The sequence below is a fragment of the Xiphias gladius genome, chromosome 1 (genome assembly GCF_016859285.1).
Source record: "Xiphias gladius isolate SHS-SW01 ecotype Sanya breed wild chromosome 1, ASM1685928v1, whole genome shotgun sequence".
In the NCBI taxonomy this organism is placed as follows: domain Eukaryota; kingdom Metazoa; phylum Chordata; class Actinopteri; order Istiophoriformes; family Xiphiidae; genus Xiphias; species Xiphias gladius.
In genome coordinates, this window is record NC_053400.1 from 7,191,951 (window position 1) to 7,215,408 (window position 23,458).

Below are 23,458 nucleotides of genomic sequence, written 5' to 3' on the forward strand. Positions count from 1 at the left end.
CTTCTTCGGTAGCTGTATCTGATGTGTAAAGAGAATGGCATAAGAGACAAGACTACAGTGCTATGAGCATCAATGCAGCACCTGATTCTAAGACTCAGCTGTGGAGTTTATTATTAGGCATACTGATTATTTATAAAGAAGTTGAATTTTTTTATTGGTATAAGTCAAAATTAGACTGGTGTCTCATTTTGCACTCAGGATACTCTAGGTGGATTCAAAGATTACAAATTGCTATTATGTGGGCAATTTAAGATTGAACTTACATCATCTTATTATTTGACTTCAGTGTTAAAAGTTTCAAAGAAAGTCATTTTTGAAACATTTTTCGTAATGTGCTCCATAAACTAACCAGCATGAGACCATCAGGGAGCAGCATTACTGGAACGATCTAAATGCACTGAAAGTAGACGGTACTCCTGCCAGTCTCCCGCACCATTGCTCTCAGTCCATTTATATATCTAATATAGGCAACCATTTGTTATTAGTTTGAAATTACTCTATTTTAGTAAGTCATCTTGGTCAAAGTTCCATTATGTTGGTATACATACTGTAGATATGTGTACCTGTATGTACACCATGCCGTGCTGTAGGCAAGTTGATCTGTGTTTGTGATGCGGGCACAGTGCACTGTAGTTTTTAAATGTCCAAAATGGCAAAGTAAGAAGATCTTCTTACCTTACTAACATGAAGGTTTGATCTTCATTCTAACTGTATTGTCACCTGCATGTCTTGAGCAGCTGACTTGTGGCTGCGTGTTTGCTTCCATTCTTTCCTTCCAACATCCTGACTAGTTTTTATTGAACAAGGAGTTAGTAGTTGGTTTTTAACAGTGGTGGATAAGTCAACACTTCAAGTAGCATTTTAAAACTTCAATTGCTTCAATACAGAAATTGTCAATATGGGATTATATGTTGTACATTGCATTTAGTTTTTTTTATCTACGTGACCAGAGATGCCAGATATACAGCAAATACATGAATTACTATGCCAGTGTAAAACTAAATTGTAGCGATCAGGATTAAGTACAAACACCAGACCTGAACAGCAGTTTATTGGCCTTCACTTCAAATTTACTTAGTTTGCTTAGAATCTACTGAAAAAGGTAATTCCATTAATTAGATTATTTTTTTCTTTCAAACTAATGGAGTGATGCATCTTATTTTTACCTTGTTCCATTTCAAAAATTAATACTAATTTCTACAATAAAATTCTGAAAATTCAGTAGAATATGGTTTAATACTAGAATGAAACTAAATGACTTTTTGACAAAGACTTTTTTGGTTATTATCATCTACTGTTTCTCTATTATCTTTCACTTTTCTCCTGTCCTCTATTTTAAATATTATTGTGTCCAGTTTTGTATGGAGTAATTCTGACTGATATGTAATTTTTTGGGGGGATGTTGTTGCAGTGGGTATCAGTACTGCCAGATTTCCAGCAGAAGGAAACAGTTTGGAGTTTTGCGCCAGGGACACCAAGCCAACCCCTGACCCTGCACCTCGGTGACTACAACCTGGACGGCTTCCCTGATGCCCTGGTGGTCCTCCGCAACACCAGTGGCAGGTAGGGGAAAAAATACATACACTCTCACCTAAGCTCCACTTAATATTTTGTCTTAGGAATCTTCAAATTGGGTCATGTTTGTTTGTGTGATGTCCTGAAGAAAAACTACTTGCGTAAGGGTGACGTATGTAGATAATGTTTTCGTTATTATCATAACCATTTCGGAATATATACGCAACAAGTTAATGTAAGTTCCTCTAATAAGATCACTTCTAGTAAATGAATGAGATATTGCTGAAATTAAACTAATCCTTACTTGGCAGGGGATCCCTTGGAATCCTGTCAAATAGGTCTCTGAATCCCACTCTAACTAATCATTTCAGTAGTGTGCCTCCCTTCATGAGTCGTTGCTGCAGAGGCACATAGTGTCGGCATGTGCAATTCCAGGGCCTGCTTATGGATCACACAGTTACATACGAACAGAGTTTGCATTGTTATTACTCTGGTTTCAGGACACTGATGTCACGAGAATCATAGATTTAATGCAAATCCATTCTTGTCTCGCTTAATTTGTAACCAGCATTTGAATTTGTCATGTAGCACTCCACAATTTGATGAGATTATACTAACTATAGTATTCCAACGGAACACAAAATTGAATTGATTTGAACCTAATAACTCAAGATGCATACTTAAATGGCTTATGCAAATCTGTTTAGCTTTCAAAACTATGAATGTTTTTTTCAAAGATGACACATGGAGGATGGATTCAGTCATCAAATTACTGTGAAATCACTATACATGCAATGACACGTTCTCATACTTTGGAAAAAAAATGTCTGCATAACAAACAGTCACCCTATTGATATTGTATGTTTTTAGCTTTTCATTTTAAAGTTGTCGGGCTTAACCAAAAGCAGTTGACTCTGATACACATAACAAAGTAGAGCGATGGTAATGAAATATAATGATTTTTTTAAAAATCCAACTTGTTTGGGCTATGTCTTTTAATTCTGATACACATAAGCATAGAAAATAATTTTATTTATATTGTTTGCTCAGAAATGGACCTGCAGTTTTTACCTATTTTTGATTACAACCCTTGAAGAACAAATGTAATCCTCATGCCGACAGAATAGCAGTATATTCGAAGTACAGTAGTTTTCAAAAGTAGATTAATTAAGCCTTCTCATTAATAAATCATAAGATATGAGCTGAAGCATAAATTAGGCATAAATGAATGTGATTGCTGACATTTTGACTTTTATGGCATTGTCCTTGGCTGCAGAATATGTAGTTTTAAAAAGATTTGCACTTAATCGGAATCTATGACATTGTAGTATAATAAAGAAGTGATTACTATCCAGTGTACCAGAGCACAGACTGGGAGAGAAGACAGCTAAGGTGAGTGTGTTCTTCAGTTTATGGACATGACAACTGATAAGACAGCCCTGTAAAAATCATTATAGCATGTGCCAGGACCATGGGCACTAGTTCTTCTGTGTTTGAGTGTGTATGTGTGTGTGTGTGTGTCTGTGTCTGTGTCTATGTGTGTGTTTGATGAAGGACCTATGTGGTTTATCTGGCCCTAGAGATAAGATAAGATAGCTGAACAGGTCAGGGCTGTGATTGTCTATGCATACAGATGTGCCGTGTGTGTGTGTGTGTGTGTGTGTGTGTGTGTGTGTGTGTGTGTGTGTGTGTGTGTGTGTGTGTGTGTGTGTGTGTGTGTGTGTGTGTGTGTGTGTGTGTGTGTGTGCATTTCTTAGAGAGAGTGTTTGAGTGCTTGTTCTGTCAAAAATAGTAAGTGTTGACTAAGAGCTTCAAAAGACACACACGTAAATTTGAACCCTACTTTCTTGTCTAGGCCGTATATAATCACTACTACGTCCTGTCCTGAGGTCTGGCTATGCAAAACTATACTTTGACTAACATTATGTTTTTTTGAAATATGATTTATAAAACATAACATCTTTATCAGCTTGCTAGCTAGCACAATATAGGCTAGTGACGTTGAACAAGCCATTCTCGTTTCATGACGTCAGTTTTAGCTAGCTAGCCAGCTTTATCAATCGCCCTTTATCTAGCTTTCAAAGGGAGGCTCAGCAATGTCAGCATAAGCCAAATTTGCTGGATGATCATGCTAACAGTTAGTGAACTAGACGGAATATTATAAAAAAGATGATGGCGCCACACTAAATTTTAAAACATTAGTGTATTGATTCAGCAAAACAAGAGTTGTGATGGAAACTATCACATCAATAAAGGACCTTTTATATTGTCAAGTAATGTTACTGTAGTAACTGGATCTGGCATTGGGTTGAGACGACAACAATCCTAAACTAATTTCAGTTATAAACAGATGATAGGAGTGGGGAGAGTAACGTTACACTGGTTCTAAAGAACAGATTCTTTGTTTTATGCTGGGAGCCGGTTGTTTGTTGACATTAGCGGATTCCATTTCTAAGCTAACATCAGCTAGTCTTGCAAACTGTTGGCACTGTAGGGGAGCAGAAGAGAGGCATTGAGGCAAGGTCCTCAGGAGCGAGTATAAACGTCATATCCTTTGAATTTTTACGGAAAATTCGTCCCGAGTCCTTTATATAGAAATCAGTCCACAGGCTGTTATAGGCAACCGAGAAAGTCGGTTACGTTACAATCTGTTCAAACATTGGCAATGAAAAAGGGATTGATACATGTAGTTTGCTTCACATTCTTACAAATAGTACATTTAAATAGTGCTCCCACAAGTCATTGCATAAAGCCATAGGTATTGCTTCTTTTTAGTAAGGCACAATGTTTCAAAGGTCACGTTTGAGTGATGAAATGTACTTTGTTTTTGTTCATACATTTAATAAAATCCCCCGTCTACTTGCCTGCTTTGGATTCAGCAGCTCTCTGCAGTCCATCCTGCACTCGGCTTCGCTTTGTGTTTGATTTTCTTCTAACCAAATGCTCTCTGCTTACCAAATATTTGTACACCCCACAGCTGGTCTATTTAACTCCTACTCCCTCTCCACCCCTCTCCTTCTTTCTCTCTCTTCCCTCTCCATCTCTTCTTGTTCGTCCTTCCAACTGGTTATTTATAGCTGCTTTTCAGATAAAAGTCCTGCCAGTCTGCGCCACTCCTCCTCCCAGCAAAACAAATGCCTTTTTAAGTGTTCAAAATAGGAAGATGGAAGGAGAGAAGGTGTGAGATATGAGTAATCGGGCAGAATCAATGGAACAATGAACAGATGGAGGTAGCAGAAGGAATAAATAGAGACTTGGGAGGTCATTTAAGAACACGAGGTTATTTTCTGATAGAGCTGAAGTTTATTAGGCATGGCTTTAACAAAACCATTGATTTTTTTCTATATTACCACAGATGGAAATATTTTGTCTTATTAAGGCATTTTTGGTGATTGATTGCCCAACTTGTTTTACTACCTGTACAAGAGCTCACAACTACTAGAGGGCCATATATATATGGACTGCACTGCTTTGTTTGTGGCAAATTGAATTGACTAGACATATTTTAGAAAGAAACATAGAGATCTGTGACAAATTGAAGGAAAAACCAACATAAGAGTCTTAGTCAGGTGTTGGGCCACCGCAAGCTACCAGGACAGCTTCAGTGTGCCTTGGCATAGATTCTACAAGTCTCTGGAACTCTACTGGAGGAACGTAACACTGTTATGCTGATAACAGTGACATGCATAACACTGATATGCCGGTAGAGAACACTGTCTAACGGGTCGGTCCAAAATCACACATAGGTGTTCATATGGGTTGAGATCTGGTGACTGTGTATGCCATAGCATATGATTTACATAATTTTCATACTCGTAATTTTCAATGACCCTCCGTGACCTATGCATGGGGGCACCGTCATCCTGTTTCTCCACTCATTTTTCAGGTTCTTCCTTGAATTTGTCACCTTTCTGTACCTGTGTATATAAGGTCCCACAATTCACACTGTGTGTCAGTACAAAAACCAAGCCTAGAAGTTCAAGGAACTCATGTGGGACCTCTGCGATAAAAATTTGTCGTGAGGCACAGATTACGGCAGGGGTATAAAATGGTATCTAAAGCTTTGAGTGTACCCAAGAGCCTCAGTAACTGTGAAATGGAAGAAGTTTGGAACCACCAGGACTCTTCCTAGAGCTGGCCGTCCAGTCAAATTGAGTAACTGGGGAAGAAGGGCCTTGGTCAGGGAGGTTACCAAGAACCAACATTCACTTTAACAGAGCCAATGTTGGAAGTCCTCTGCAGAGATGGGAAGTGCTCTGCAGAGATGGGAGAACCTGCTAGATCCACCTCAGCAGCACTCCATCAATCCAGACGTGTATGGTAGAGTGGCTAGACTGAAGCCCCTTTGAGTGAAAGGCATATGACAGCCCACTTGGAGTTTGCCAAATGGCATTTAAAGGACTCGGAGAGCTTGAAGAAAAAGTTCTCTGGTCTGATGAGAAAAAAATTGAACTCTCTGGGCAGAGCTCCAAACACTATGTCTGGCAAACACTGCTCATCAGCTGGCTAATACCATTGCTACGGTGAAGCATCGTGATGGCAACATCATGCTTTGGGGGGGGGCTTCTCAGCGGCAGGGACAAAGAGACTTGTCAGAACTGAAGGAAGGATGAATGCAGCCAAATACAGAGTGATTCTTGAAGAAAATTTGCTCCAGCGTGCACGTAACATAATACTGGGGCGACAGTTCAGCTTTCAGCACAACAATTAGACGAAGCATACAGCCAAGACAACACTTGAGTGGCTTTGGAAAAAGTCTCTGACTGTTCTTGAGTGGTACAGCCAAAGCCCAGACTTAAACCCCATAGAACATCCATGGAGAGACGTAAAAATTACAGTTCATCGATGCTTCCCATCCAATCTGATGAAGCTTGAGAGGATCTGCCTGAAAGAATGGGATAAACTGCTCAAATCCAGGTGTGCAGAGCTTGTAGAAACTTACCCAAGGAGCTGTAATTGCTGCTGGAACTTCTACAAAGTACTGAATCAAGGGTCTGAATACTTTTGTAAACAAGAGATTTCAGTTTTTGATTTTTAATAAATTTGCAAAAATTTATAAAAACGTGTTTTTTCATTACGGGTTATTGAGTGTAGATCAATGGGCAAATCAGTTTAAAATTAAATCTAAGGCACAATAAAATATGCAAAAAGTGAAGGCGTCTGAGTACTATCCGAAGCCACTTTGTCCATCCAGCCAATGTTCAAGACTTGGGACTGGGGTGACGGCAGCAAGCTAAATAGAGTCCAGACAGCCCTTTTCATCATCACAACCTCCAGTTCTTTGTGGAGGCTCCAAAGTATTCACTGACCAGATGGGATTTATGAACCCTTGAGCATGTTTGTTGTCCCAGGGTCCTCTGCCAGTGCCCTCAATACCTTTGAAGGGGAGCATCTAGGAGGCATCCAAATAAGAAGCTGACAATGTCCTTGAAGGTACCTCAGACACCCTGCAAAAGGAACTTCTTGATCATAGGTTAACATTGTGAAGTAGAATGATTTATTAATTAAAAACCTTGCCTTCAGGCTCAGCTCCACCTTCTCCAGGACAGACCAGTGTAACTCCTGCATCACTGTGAACACCTTAGTAAATCACCTGTCAGTGTGATGGTCTTTCTTATCGTCACAAGGCCTTGTTCAATTGTCTGTTTTGGTGGCCCATAATTTCAGGTCCCTACATAAATAAGATATAAAGACATTTAGTGAGTCCAGTAGATGGACTCACCTCTTCATCGCTCTTCAGTTGCTCGTCATTTTGAAGTGTTTTCCATCTTGGAAAGTTGCTTTTGTCAGTTTTGATGCATAAATTATCATTTTTCACTTTAGCATGTGTACTTAACTTGGAATTTTGGTTGACTGAATTTGAAGTTTAAATTTCTCAAAAAATTTCCCATAAACACACATTTCATGTCAAATGCGATGTCAAACATTTAATGTGAGTGGCAGTTAGTTGCTGCCACTCACAATAACTACTCAGTTTTTCTTCCTATTAAGTAAATACCGTTGTTGTCTTGGTACAGGCGTTTATCAAATCACTTACTGTTTAAGTGTAACTGTACTGTAGACTCTCTGAGGGATTTTGTCAGCCAGCAACAGGCAGTAGCAATCCAGACATTTATTTGATATGAAGTTATGGATTAACTCATTGACATGAAACTAAAAAGCAATTACACTGTTCTTGTAAAAATACTCATACATAGGTCTACCTAATAATCACATTAGGGGGATAGATCATCCATTTACAGCTGTTTGGAAGGACAGTAATTAGGGACTACACTAGAGATTTAGGGTGTGTATGTGTCAATGTGTATTTTTCCTTGTGTCTATGTGTACTTGTGTTTTTATATTTGTGTAGTGTGTAATTTCGATAGGCAGCTTCTAAAACTACACTCCTCCGCGTCCCCATTATATCCAGGTCACAGGACAGACAGTGGCTCCAGATACACTCTCTGTCTCTCTCTTACTCTGTCTCACACACACTCTTACATGCTCATGAACATTGTTAAATCACAACAAAGAATACAAGGCTGTTGCTCCTAGCTTGAAGGAGCTCCTATAGGTGTTTCCGTGTTTGCAGAAAAGCAAGCATTTGGGTACTTGGGGAGAGAAGAGGAGACAGAGTGAAAGCGAAAGAGATAAGAACTTTGAAAGAGAACAGCAGTATGAAACTAAAGAAGGAGAGATTTTTAAATTTTCCTATTCCCTTTTTTATCTTATATCAATGCAAGAAACTTTCTGCAGGAAGCATGATGATAAAGCGTATTTCTTTCAGGTGTAAATGACATAGCATGGCACTGCACAGCATATACCACTTACGTACCAGATTATTAACTATCTCCAGGCAAAACACAGACTACACAGATGTCTGACTATTCACGTGCTTCTTGGTTGTCCGATTTACCCTACTGGCTTCTGTTAAGTAAAACAGTTTCTTATGGCATGTACTAAATTGAAGTTGGCCATGCAAAGAAAGCACAGTGCTATTAATTTTATTCAGTAAGTGGGCAATGACGCATTTAACATCAGGAAAACTGAAGAAATTTACTGAATTCTCCTTCCCTGAGAGGCTGCATTTATGCACCATTTGCAATCATAGTTATACTGTATAGTTAAACACCTTTTTGTGTTTGTTATTATCTCAAATAGTTAAGTCAAAACAGTACAATTATAATAATGTAAAATTATCCAATTATTCATTTACGTAGAATTATGCAGCAGTAACATCGTGCATTACAGTTGCCATTCAAGCCATTTCTACAGGTATTGATATTGCTAGCCAATCACAATTACAATAACAGTTTAAATTAAATTAATAATGGATCTTACAAGTGTTAGTTCTTTGCTGGATTAAAGAAAAAACATTTGTGTTGTGATTGTTTAGAGAGAAATAGAATATGAAGCACCTGTCATATCTCCTCATCATCTCCTCCAGTTCTGCTGGGTGATGAGTAGCAGCCCACAAGCAAAGGACAGTCATAGAATAGAACAAGAGGGAACTTCAGCCCACATTAAAGTAAGGGATATGCACAGACCATTGTTGTAAGTTTAACAGTGGATGCATGTGTACAGCTGTAATACCAGTATGTGGTTCGGGTGAATTCCCTTGACACAATGAGCAAGTAGCAGCAAAACCTAATTAAGATACTAATCAACCCGTCGTTATTTTTGAAAGTGTGGCCATATTGCACAGAGTTGTTTTCTTTTGGAATTTAATGTTTTATTCTCAAATAATAAAATCATAAAATATTTGCTAATATCACCAAGTGCCGGGAGCAAGCTTAAGTCAAATAGTTGCAATATAGTCGCAGTTAATATTTTTCAGCAAACTCAAAAGCCCCCTCAAGACTACAAACATATTTCCCAGTTTTTACCCTTCTGTCAGACATGTTTTGAAAGAACTGCAGCAGACCTTCATCTCCTTGGTCTGTACTTGGTGAATAAGTACTTTGTGGACATGATGTAACATGGTAGTATAGTACATTATACCTTAAGCTGTAGTAGCCACAAATAAATAAATGTTGCAGCAGAGCACACTGTCTCACAGACAAACCAAGTTCAACAACATGTTAACACCCCCCCCCCAAAAAAAAGAGGTATTATAGCTTCCCTCCGAAGCTATAATACTTCTTTTTACAGTACCATCATTCTTGCTGACAATAAGAGGCTTTGAAAAGTGTCAAAGCTTTAGATGACACATGACGTACGGTTGTAGTAAGAGAGTCCTTACCACCTGCTGCTAGAGTGTTCTGTAGATACATCATTAAATATCGGTACCTACTAGGAATAACATCAACTACGGAACGACGGGTGACACTCACATTGCGTGCATGTATGTGTTTGTGGTATAGGATTGTATGTGTTAGCCATCAGCCCGTATAGTATGGGATTATCCTCAGCAGTAATAATGTTTTTTTCCCCACTTCACTATAGCACATCCATACACTGATTAAAAGGCATGGCGGTCAGCTTTAATGTGCAATCTGCCTCAAGCAACTTACGTATGAGCTTGTGTGTAATGTGCACATTAGCATATGTTTCTCAAGCAATTAAAAACAACAGCTGGATCACCTTCCAGGCAGCCTCTCTCTTAGCCAGATCAGCAGTCTTCCAGATCTGAGGCTTTTGGAAAGCCAAAGCTGTCATCATTCCTAATGACCTTTAACCTCCGCAGATGACCACCGGTCAGATGAGACCGAAAGATTACAATGGGCCATAGCTACATCTTGCCAACTCAGGCACAATCACACAAGACGAGGGTTTAACATCCTTCAACTCAGCATGCATACAGACTGAGACCACGGTTCATTTCTGATTAAATGTGCAGCATATTAACACTCACATTAAGAAAGATGACTAAGTATCAGTGTAAATAAGACTAATTCTTCATACTACATTATGTTTAATAAAAAGAAAAAAGTGTATTTCAATTAATTTCATGTTCAAACAAAACAGTTTCACTTCCTGCAAATGGTGGATTTGTTGTTTTTGCCTCGGGAATTTTCATTGGAAGCAGGTTGCCACATGCTCGTGGCAGCCAGCTTCAAAGCAATACTTCATCCCTACCTATACTGTCACTCCCATCATATGAAACCTTCAAACTGACAATTTTTTAAAGTGCATGAGTCAGTGAACACCAACATGGCATGGCAATGACAAGCTCCTGACCTTCTTCAGAGATGTCACGGTTATGTCCCAGCAGCTGGAATTGATTCATTTTGAGGATCTAGGACTTAGTGCCGGTTGCCCACTTATGACTCCTTCTCAAGCAACTAAAATATTGAAATAATAAGACTGCTCTGTCTAAATCACTGCATTTTCCTGGTATATCTATTGGAGCTACTGGTGCCCTGGTAGTTGCAGTAGATGTGTCATTTACTTGTTTCATTGTGGAAAGAATAATTCATTATTTTAATGCTTGTCTTACTTTTTTCCAGGACTGCCTTGTTATCTCTTAAGGGCTGAATAATTAAAAGTAGTTAATAATGTATAACGTACTGTAGTGGAGGTTTTTTCTCAATATTTTGCAGCTCTAATATTGCCAGAAAAATCTTCCTGATTGCCAAGAGGGGGAATACAGTATAATATTTGGGTTTTTCCCATATGGACCTTAGAAAAAGTGGGGTGTTTGTGATATTTTCAGAGGCTCCGTCATTGTATTATCCCTCTGTTTGATAGAGACAGTCATGTGGTTACCTGAATCATTGACTGAAAATACAAGTCATTAATGCAAATCACAATATGTTTATATAATCCATGCCAGTGGTTTATTAGGGCGGATGCAGTACATACGTACCCACATAACTTTCAATCCTAAAGTGGTAGATTTCCTATAGGGCTTTATGTGAATGTGCCATATGTGGTTTATGGGATCTACACTGTGTGATAGTAACCAATGCTAAGTTAACAGAGGAATAAATTCCCAAACTGGCTGCAGTATTTCAGATATAGATTCAGGGCAAAATGTGCCAATAATTTTAAAGTATACAGCATTTTATTAGGAATACTGGGTGATTAAAAAAAATACTGATATAAGTACCACTCATTTTTTTGTTAAGTCTGGCTTGTATAGACTCAGATGTAAATGTATCATAATGAAATTGTTTTCACCAACCATTATATTCCCCAATTAAACAAAAACTTAGAATGAAATAAGATCCTAACTCGTAAAAAATCGCAATCAATCATATGCACATTTTTCTGTTTTGATCAGCATTAATTAGTCATTTCCCCAAAAGAGTCCTCAGATATGTTGTAACAGAAATAGCGTAGTACATTTTCGTTAGACAGGCAGACAGAATCTCCTGATGTCTGTCCTGGCTCTGGGTAGCTACCTCACCTCTGTTCTAGTTTAACGCTACCAGCAACCTGAGCTTAGAAAGAGTTCAGGACACTTTGCTTTAAATATTTTTAAAGAGGTTGCACAAAGCATATATTTTTACTACCTGTTCAAATACTATTAGAGTACACCAAAGTGCAGCTTCAGTCAGAGAATAAAAATGATACAGTCTCTTTCTTTTTAGATTAAAGTATATTGAGTCTGTATGCCGTGTTCCTTCCAGAGATGTAAAAATAATTGACGACAACAGCATCTTCATTGTTGTCACCACCAACAAAACTATTTTTGTGCAATGTGTGCATTTAAGATGCATGTAACAATATGTATTTTGTAATTTTGCTTTTGCATAAGGCATCCTTCTATGAGGGATTTTTTGAGGGTGTGTGTGTGTAGGTGTGTACGTATGTAGGTGTGTGTGTGTGTGTGTGTGTGTGCGTATGTAGGTGTGTGTGTGTACGTATGTAGGTGTGTGTGTGTGTGTGTGTGTGTGTACGTATGTAGGTGTTTAGGAGTTGAGGTTGACAGGTATCCTCGTGTTTTGTTTGCTTGTGTCAGTATTTAAAGGGCATTCGTATGTGTAGAGGCTTTCGTAGAGATTTTTAAATCAGTCAACTCTCCACTGTGCTATGCTGTTGCTGTTGTAAAAGTGCTAAACCCTCCTTTGATAATGAATTGTGTGGAGTGTTTTTGTTTGGTGTTTGTATTAAAGTGGAGAGTGTTGCGTGGGCAGCAGTTAACAGCACTAACTGTCTCCCTCTGTTCTTTTAGCTGTGACCAGCTAATGTCAGGGGAAAAAATACCGATTAGACCTTTAAATCCACCTCTAGGCTTTTAGAGGTAGACAACATCTATTGCACACACACACACACACACACACACACACACATAGAAGACAACTGCAATAAGAAAAAAATAGAGTTTCTGGATTGAGCAAAAGTAAACTCTGTAATGTCTATGAGGCTACTGTTGGTTGAGATTGGTATTTCTTTCTCTTGAGGATTTCTCCCTACACGATTTGTGCTAAATCATGACTCTAGACGGAAGCTTTTGCTTTTCTCAGGGAAAATATAACTTTTTTTTATGACATGTTTATATAAATGATAATTTTCTGCTGGCACATGGTATATCTGGTATGCTCAAAATGATTTCTCTCATATATATTCATGAGAATTTGAAAAATTCCAAGTAACACAATGGGTCCAAAAGTGCAATATGCCTCAGCAAATGTTCTTTGTTTAAGAGTTTCTATGATGGATTCCCATTTTACATGGACACATTAACACATATGGCAATATTGGCTCTGTACGATTTACACATGTGGCAAAAGGTCTTGTAACCCAGAATTTGAATGTCTTGGAGAAGCAAAATACTGATCATCCGCCTGCTGTCTCATTGTGCAAGATACAGAACAATCAGCTTGTGCAAATTCCCTTGGTCTCCCTTTCTCTCCCCCACTTATTTTGTACATCAAAGCCATAGTGTTTCCCTGAATACCACCAGAGATGCTCCTTCAATGGAAACACAGGGCTGCTGCCGGTCAGCATAAAGATAATAGCCCCTTCTTTGCTCACCCATTTACTTTGAAAATTAATTAAATCTTCCTTAAGGTTTTAGGGCTCTCTAAGGGATTTAGCATGAGAGGGAGTGTGTATGTTCAGTATACTGCGTTGTATGTATACAGTATGTGTGCCAGAGAGATGGGGAGAATATGCGTTTGTGTTGCCAAGTGTATGTGGAATATTGTACTGTCTGGAGGATGCTGCAGGGAGACAGGGAGGAGAGCTCCCTAAATGCATGAAAACCTTACCTCTGAGGTTCCAGTCATTTGTAATCTGACTGTAGTGATTTTGTTTGGAGCAACATACAGCATTGGTGGCTACTTATTCAACGTCAATCGACACTGAAGATAAATTATGAAATTCAAAATCCCTCAAAAGTCAGCAAAATCCCTAGATATTAATATAATTGGACTTTGTCACTCTCTTTCTCACATTATTGCTTTCTTTCTTGCTTGCTTTCCAATTCTTGAGAGTATGGTAAAACAATAAGGAATACTTCCACTGGAGGAAAACAAAACAGAACAATAAATTGTATTAATATATTATGTGTGTGTGTGTGTGTGTGTGTGTGTGTGTGTGTGTGTGTGTGTGTGTGTGTGTGTGTGTGTGTGTGTGTGTGTGTGTTAGCTAGCCATTGACTCAGAGTAATCCACACAGATTAATGAAGAACACACCCTAAACATGAGTCCTCCTCTGCTGCTGATGTTCAGGGCAAAGCAGTTGTACTGTTCTAAAAAGAAAGTTTAGCTTTAGCTACAAAGCTAAACTTGTCTTTGCTTAATTGCTGAATCTAAGTACAATTTTTTTTTTGTAATTTGAGATAGGATACTGACAGTGCTCTTAGCAGAAAAACCAGGAGTGTAAATAATTCAACAGAAGGAGTAGCTAAATTTCACAAATGCCCACTATTGGCTTTCCAATGAGTCAAAAATATAAAAACGCCATTGGGGAACATCGAAATTGATCCAAAAAAAAACCTAGGTAGGTATGTAAAGACACATTTTCTCATCAGCTGGCCTGATCTTCTGCTGATTCAGGCAGTCTTACATTGCTACATTACATTACTTGAATAGTCTGGCTGAACCCATCACTTTTTAAGGATAGGTAAAAATGTTCTGGGTTAATTGAATTTCCTAAAACAATGAGATTTGTCAAGGGCAGGCCTTAACTGCACTACTGTTGCTCTTCCAAAATGCTTCGAACTGTACTATGCAGTATCATTTATCCTAGAACTAGGAGTATTAATCCTGAAAACAACGACTCAAAAATTGGATTAATGCAGTCAAATACACAGTGAACCAATAAGTAAATATGTAGATCTATATGATGTAATTTCACTCACCATTTCTCCTCACTCAGACTCAAAAACAACTATTACAACTGGGCATTGTAATTAAAAATGATGCATAATTCTGCAAATATATTGCCTATTGCACAAGAATATCCATTCAGTAATTGATTTAAGTGTAGAGCTTAGGAGAAATTTGTCAGTGTTTGCAGGACAGCTGCCATGTTTTTTGTTTGTTTAGTTTGTCAGCTGGAAGCAAATAATTTTTTTCTTGTAGGAGGTAGCACGACGTGCCCTGCTTTTGCGAGCCAGCCAGTCACAGAGAAGATGAGCAGCCTGCTCTTACTGTATAACAGTGAAACAAAAGTGATGATCTAGACTTCTCTGGAGTACTAGTGGTAACTGTAGTTCTTGCTCATCATTAAAAGTCAGAGTTGAAGCACTTAAGCTGAATTATGGGGTTTGTTCTAAGTCTTTCAGGGCTGTAGCACTGATGAAGCACTGCATACAGGTACCACAACTAATCATTAGGTAAACAAAGCACACATCAAGAAGATTTGATTTATTTCTTTATCAACACATAATGTGATCTTTCCAGTGCTTTTACTCCTAAAAATATATATTTATTAAATACAGTAAGCAGCATAGTGTGAATGTGCCATCGCAGAACTTCCTGTTTCCCATTTTATTATATTCGAGTCATTAATGTAATGACGTAGATGGCGATCAGAGCTCCTGCAGCTTTTTAGAGCCCTCCATTGTGATTACAGTGAAAAAAGCAATGTTTCCTTTAAGCAAATAGTGCTATGGAGATGTGGTTAGAATACAAAACAAGTTGTATATACTATGATCGTCTGTCAGTGCAACCGGCAGCTTAGCCACTCTCTTTATTCAGGTAGGCTTCAAATCTACAGGAAGACACACAGACACTCTCCATTCATCCAGTGCCCTCAGGGAGACACAGCCTCCTGCTGCCTGTGAGTGTTTGATGTTGAAATGGTCCTCCCCGGCTTCATAAGAGCCCCCTATTGCAGGAGAAATGGTCTAAATGTCACACTATACCCTCCACTGGGCTGCTCTGCGTGTGCGTGTGTGTGTGTGTGTGTGTGTGTGTGCAAGCGTGTACATGTAACATGTAGCCATGGATGTAGCACTATGTGGTTAGAGGGAGCTATTTCTGGAAGACAAAATGAGGTCGCAGATGAAACGGCTGAACTTAAGTGATTTCTGTTGTATCTCACACCAATACATGACAGCACATCACAATGTGCTATACACTGCTTACTATTATTATGGGTGATTACAGATATCACTGCCTGGAACCGTTATTGTCCATCAAAATGCACTTTCAGATGTCGCAAGTGTCTTTGGCAAGGAGTGGTGCGTGAATCGACAACAGAACAGGAAAAGCCTTTGGGAGATGTGGTACATCCACACGACTTGCACTCACACAAGTATAGCACATACACACATTTAAGTGAAGAACTCTTCAGGCTATAGGTCAGTGAGTGTCTGACAGTAACAGAATAATGTAGTTAACCTCTGTTGGAGGTTGTTGTCCAGCGCAACCCCAACAAATGTCTCTGTCCTCATCTCTTCTTTCTATCTCACTCCGTGCAGTAAGCATGTACTTTATAGAAGGAGAAAATGTTATTCTTCTACTAAACTCTCTGTCTTTCTGTCTCACCCTTACTGTTCTGCTTCTGTCACTCCTCTATTTTCTTTATTTTGCTTTACTCTTCAAAATACAGATACAGAGCTGGGTTATAAGGACAAGGACAGGGTTACACCTAACTGTCAGTCCAGGTTTAGCTATGGTGTGGCTTGGATTTACTCTTGCATTCCAATTTGGCTAGAAGTGAAGACTTTGGGTAAAATATGCAGTTGGACACTTTTTCTGACTAGTACTGTGGTTGTGATATATATTATTTTTTATAAATTACTCTCTGGGCCTCGATAGATGATCTACAAACAAACACTTGCCAAACATCTAACAAACCAATTGTTTCACATGAAAAGAATCAGTTTAAAATATAGTTATTTGCCTTGAAGAGTTGACACTGGTCCTCTCAGATTTGTTATTCAAACCGGAAAAGTCAACTTCAATATTAAAATGTATGTCAAAATACACAAATTTAGCTCAAAATTAATGACATAGTAGTGGTATAAATTCTCAATATTTTCCACAGATAGTTGTAAACAGTTGTCCACTCAGTGACAAACTAGTGGTGCATCAATCATGTTTCACTGAAGACCACCAATTATACTGTTGACAGCTCTACATTCCAGCTACTTGAGCTAACATTAGCTTTACAGACTGTTAGGAAAAGGTACTTCACAACCTTGAATCCCAAGGGTCTGGATTCAGAGCTTTTAACATGATAAGCTTAAAACTATGTGATAGACTTACATTTCTAACTGATATATATGATATTTGACTGATATATTCCAAATACTATTCACTATCTGCTAGCTATCGCGTATTTACTCTGGCTTCCGAAAGTATTCACTTTTTGAACACTTTATTGTGCTGTAGATTTAATTTTAAATGGACAAAATTGCCATTTTTGCCCATCAGTCCGCACTCAGTAACCCATAATGACAATTTCATGTTTTTACAATTTTTTGCAGATTTATGAAAAAATCAAATAATAAAATCCAAGTCATTAATGTTAATTATCTAAGATGAATACATTTTCCTGCAGTAGCTCTCACTTCCGCTGACAAAATTCGTGGTCACTGGCTGAAATGCTAACCACGTTCAAACTATATGCCTTGTTTTGCGTCGACCTTCCTGGTGGCTCTCTGGTCTGCTTGCTCTATACTTTTCCACAGCACAACCTATGTTGCTGAAGTGCAATGGTAACTCCTCAGTGCACAAGAGCATAAGCATATACACATCAGTGGTTGCAGACAGTTTGCACATTGCTACACAGAAAAAGCCACACGAACTGTTGCAGAAACCCTGCTATATGTTATACAGAATGTACGTAAAGTCAAAATCTTACTTAGAAAATCATTGCATCATTGATGGCAAACACAATTGTTATCATTCATTTAAGATACAACCGTGAATCTTTAATGCAACACCAGTGAACTTGCCTTTGCCTTTTATTCATAGATGAGCACTTGTTAATAAAACGTCTGTGACTTCTAGTTTTTGGGATCAACAACCTCTAATAGAAAACTAGTCATCAACAATTGGACACTTGTACTTAGAATTAAAGTTGTAATGTTGACCTCTTTGTTATAAACTCAGAGTTGAAGCTTAAGTCAGGATAACACCTCATTCTGTGCCCAATCACGTGTAGCAGAGCAATAAATAATGTTCTTGGTTATGTAAAGCTCACTGCTCTTCACCTTGTTGATGCCTGGAGTTCCATCGGGGTTGCTGTGAGTGTATATGCGTGTGTGTCTCCATCTATCAGTATGCATCCCGACCAAGCAGCTGCCAAGATCTTAGCAGGCTGTTGCTCAGCAATGCTATTTAAAATCCATCCCTCTCTGTATGTTAGCTCTGTATGGTAGCTGTGTTTGTCTCTTGGTTTTGTTGCTAATACCAGGGTGGAAATGGGAGTACTGCCAGACATTTTTGCCTTGTTAGTCTTGCACAATATTTTCTTTCCAAATTGCACCTTTTTGGTGGGAGGCTGCTTTGGCCTCAGATGACTTCCTAAACAAAGAAAATTAAGTGGCTTATTAGGGAGCTGCTCAGTAATAGCATAATGAAAGAGGGTGTTTGCCATTTGATGATTAGTTTTAAAGAATGTCATTATGCCAAATTCGAGTGTGCAGTGCTGCAGTGCTATTACAGCAGATCTGCACAGGTGTGTATGTGTGCTTCATTAAACAGAAAGCATATCTTTTTCTTTGAAGTCATAATCCTAAATGTGTTCTTATAAATACATCTCTTGTCTTGATATTGAGCTACATGCTTATTTCATCATGCTTCCATGGAAACGATGACAATGTTAACGTGAATTTTTAGCAGGTGTAATGTCTAGCTTTTTAACCATATTTGTTTAGTTTAGTAGTTTGCCAAGTAGCACTAAACACAAAGCACAGCTGTGGTTGATGGGAATTTCATTAGTTTTGCATGTATGTGGCAAAATTAAGATTTTGACATGATGGTGGTGTTAAGGTTAAGGGAGTTAAGAGATTACTAAAATTATTACTATTCATCCTCCGGGGACCATGAATGTCTGTACAAAATTCCAGGACAATCCATCCAATATTTCAGTCTAAACCAAAGTGGCTAACTGATTAACAGACCGACATTGCCATCCCTAGAGGCCATACCACTAGCATGGCTAAAGACAACAAAGCTATGAACACATACCATCAATAATATTTCAAGGTCTGTGTTTTATCACTGTGTATAAACAGTAGACATCAGTGACTAAGTGTCCATTCTTTTTTTGATCATCCCTAAAAAAGCAGTTCCATCCAGAAAAAAGATGGATTATCCATCATAATCCCACAGAATTGAGACCATGTCTTTTTTTCTTTTTTTTCTTTTTTAATTCCCATGTTCAGTTGAGTGTAGCAAAGTGTTTACATGCTGTCTGTTACTGTATCAGAAGCTCATTGAGTCATTTGAAACTTTATTCCAGTGAAAACATTAGCAGAGCCAGTGTTTAGGCCACAGGTGTTGGAGAATAGTGGTGACAGATGGGGACTTCAAGCCCCTTGCCCAAATTCACATCCATGCTTTACCATTGATCTTTCTCACACTCCCACCCGCCATCTCAGCTACTCAACTTTTCACTGTTATTACAGTTTTATTGTTTCCTAGCTGTGTTTATTGGCAAGCTAACAATACTAATCTAACTTTAATATGAACTGCAATACATGTGGATTTGCAACTGGTAGCAATATTTTATTCTTTTTAAGGATAGTGACGGAAGGGGAATCGATGGAGTGCTTCTTGCTTTACACATCATGATTTGCATTTCTAATGAAAATCTTGTTTTACATCATTGGAAAAAAACAAACTCATTTGTAAGTTGTTGTGTGATCTTATGAACAAAAAGAAAAATAAGGACAGACTCAAAAGAAAGCTGATTTTGTAACACACCAGAGCGTGAGATGAAGAAACAGCCAGGGAGAGACATGGAGGATGAAACAGTGATTGACGGCAAGTGGACCATGTAGACGAGAGCAGCTGCTAAATGATTCAGAAAGTACTAAGACCCCTTCACTTTTTTCAGATTTTGTTATGTTGCAGTCTTATGCTAAAATTGTTTGAATTCATTTTTTCCCTCATCAATATACACTCAATAGCCCATAATGACAAAGCGAAGACAGAATGTTAGAAATGTTTGCAAATTCATTAAAAAGGAAAAACTGAAGAATTACACTGACTTAAGTGTCTGAATGCACCATACTTTGATTGTGTGTCACCTTGAGTCATTGACTATGTTCATCACCACAGTGGCTACCAGAATGAGAAACCACAACATATCAGGGCCCTGACAACATATTGCTGTCTCACTGTCACTTTATCTCCATGTAACTGTCCACTACTTCCCTTTACTCACCTTTAGTCCATGTCTCTTTCTCTCTTTCCCTCTCTCTGTCAGTCTCTCTCTCACTCACTGTCAATCTGTCAATAGTTTGGTGACTTGTTACATCTGAGTATGAGTCACTACAACTGGGACTTACCATAGTGTGTGTGTCTGTGTGTGGTGGGGACTTGAATGCACACTAACCCATGGGGACTCCTGTCACAGTGGGAACAAAAATTGAGGTCCCCATGGGTAGAGACTGCTTTTTGAGGGTTAAGACTTGGTTTTAAGGTTCCAGTTACAATTTGGTTTAGGTTATGGTTTGGGTAAGGGTTAAGGTTTGGCATTTATTTGTGATGGTTAACGTTAAGGCTAGGGGCTGGGCCTGGGGAATGTATTATGTCAATGATTGTACCCATTGGTTCAGTGAAACACATTGCAGAAAAATTAAAACTAATTGAAAATTAACAATAATAATCAAAAAAGTCTTTCTAAGTAAACAACATATAGGTGATTTGTTCTTACCCTTTGATACGACCCATTGGGTCTCCTGAAATAGCACTCCTAGGGCGGCAGCCGTACCAGACCTTTGTCATTATGGTTATAACAATAAACACACAGTGTTCTTGTTGCGGCATACTGGACCTTCATTGTCATGGTTACAATAAGAAACACACAGTTAAGTTTATGGAGCGGTCACAGTTTGGATAGGTTTAGGCACAAAAACAACTTGGTTATGCCGAGGGAAAGTCTTTACATCCACTTTGAGAATAGATAAGTGAGATAAAGTTTTAGTGTATTATTTTTGTTTTGTGAAAGTTTAGACTGAAATTTTTGAGCAGCCCAAGAGGTTTGAGCTCCCAGATAACTTTTACCGAGGTCTCAGACCTTAAGTAGCTTCTTGGGGCTATGGATTGTTCACAATCATCATTAGGAAAGGCAAGGTGATGCTAATTTCAAAGCTTTATAAATACTCTGACTCCCCAAACTTTTTCCCTACAATCAGCAGCCATGGGATCCTCTAAGCAGCTGCCTTGCACTCTGAAAATTAAAATAACTGAAGCCTACAAAGCAAGAGAAGGCTAGAATAAGATAGCAAAGGTTGCTGTTTCCTCAGTTCATAATGTAAATATGAAATGGAAGTTAAGAGGAATTTTTGAGGTAAAGTTGAGGTCTGGAAGAGCAAGAAAACCTTCAGAGAGAATTGCTCGCAGGATTGCTAGAAAGGCAAATCAAAACCCCTGTTTGACTGCAAAAGGAAGGTTCAGGAGTGGTGATGCACTGTTCTACTGTGAAGCGACAACTGCAAAAATGTGACTTTTCTTGGAAGAGTCATCAGGAGAAAACCTTTCCTGTATCCTCAACACAATATTCAGTGTCAGAAGTTTGCAAAGGAACATCTAAACAAGCCTGGTGCATTTTGGAAAGTCCTGTGGACTGATGAAGTTAAAATAGAACTTTTTGGTCACAATGAGCAAAGGTATGTTTGGAGGAAAAAAAGTGCAGAATTTAATGATAAGAACACTGCTCCAACTGTTAAGCACTGGGAACATTTCACTGGTAAAGGGAAGAATGGATTCAATAAAATACCAGCAAATGCTGGAAGCAAACATCACAACATCTTGGCTTCTTCAACAGGACAATGATAAACAGACCTCAGAATCCACAAGCCTCCTGTTTTGCCATGGCCCTCACAATCCCCTGACCTAATCATCATTGAAAATCTGTGGAGAGACCTCAGAAGAGCAGTGCATGCAAGACGGCCCAAGATTCTCACAGAACTAGAAGCCTTTTGCAAGGAAGAATGGGTGAAAATCCCCCAAACAAGAAGCGAAAGACTCTTAGCTGCTACAAAAAGGGTCTACAAGCTGTGATACTTGCCACAGGGGATGTTACTAAGTACTGACGATGCAGGATCCCCAGACTTTTTTTTTTTTTTTTTTGGTCATTTTTAACATTATACCTATTGGAAATTTCATTGCACTGTAGATATATGTGGTCACAAGATGATACCCAAAATGTGAAAAGGGAAAAACAAAATTAATTTACATAATTATGTTTATTTTCTGTTGTTTTTTCTCCTTGTGAAATGGATATAATAGTACATGGTTTTACATTTTAGGCCTTAATATTCAAAGTAAACAGTCTGTGAGAGTAAAATCACTCTTCACTTGAACTCCTAACACATCAGAGGCAAAGGATAAGCGGTATAGCTAATGGATGGATGGATGGACAACTCACATGCACCGTGGTACAAGGGGTAACAAGAAAATAAGGTTAGTTTCTAGTACTTTTTTCCCTTATTTTCCTGATTTCTTTGCTAATACTCAAATAATAAAACAACAAACTGAGAGTGAAGTTTTTAATTTTACCACGAAGGTGAGGGAAAATAGCAATGGAAGAAATAAAGAGAGTGAAAACTGTAAAAGCATTAGAGAATTTTTACACTCATTTTGACTGATGATACAAAGCCACAAAAGAACAGATGTTATACTTTGAAACTCATCAAGATACACTTGCTTTTAAACCTCTGAAAAACGAGCCCATACGTTGTCTGTGTAAACAGCTTATTACGACCAATAGTTACGTTTTATTGTTAGGTGACCTCTAGCAGCCATAGTAATTATGACAGGAGAAGATGAGGAAGTCAGGTGATGCAGTGTAAAGAGTGACAAAGTTAGGAGAAGGTTGGGGTGGATGGTTTGTCAAAAAACAGGACTTTCACACCGGAGACAACTGTTTGTTTCCCATGTGAACCTGATAGCAAACATTGTTTCTTTCCATGACCATTCCACAACCTTAACTGCATGTTTATTATTGTTACCATGACGACAAAGGTCTTCTAACCTTAAGGAAGCTATTTAATTTAACCCAAACCATGATCCTTCAAACTGTGATCGTTCCATAAGTTTAATCGCGTGTCTATTATACGCCACCGCCGGTACACTCCGTGTTTATTTATATAACCATGACAACGAAGGTCTCGTACACCTGTCGCCATAGTTGTGCTATTTAGGTTGAAGGACTTGATGACTATTACACTCAATTTTAAGTTTTTTTCACTTGTTTTACGGACTTAAACATACCCTGTGAATGCACACACACTCACTATAGCAAGCCCCAGTTGGAATGACTCAGACGAAACACGTTGTTTAGGTTAGACTTGTTGACTGAAATACATATCAGATCTATATTTTTACCGTCATGTCTGTTGTTAGTCTTATGACTAATCTTAAGGCCAATTCATGGTTTCCAC

General features: G+C 38.5%; 1 protein-coding gene across 1 annotated transcript in view; it reads left to right on the forward strand.

The window, feature by feature from the left end:
* itfg1 (integrin alpha FG-GAP repeat containing 1) overlaps positions 1-23,458 on the forward strand; it is a 155,281-nt gene that overhangs the window by 66,540 nt on the left and 65,283 nt on the right. Inside the window, exon 10 of the mRNA XM_040131108.1 lies at positions 1,412-1,563. Coding sequence (XP_039987042.1) covers positions 1,412-1,563 — 152 coding nt within the window. The remainder of the gene's footprint in view (positions 1-1,411; positions 1,564-23,458) is intronic.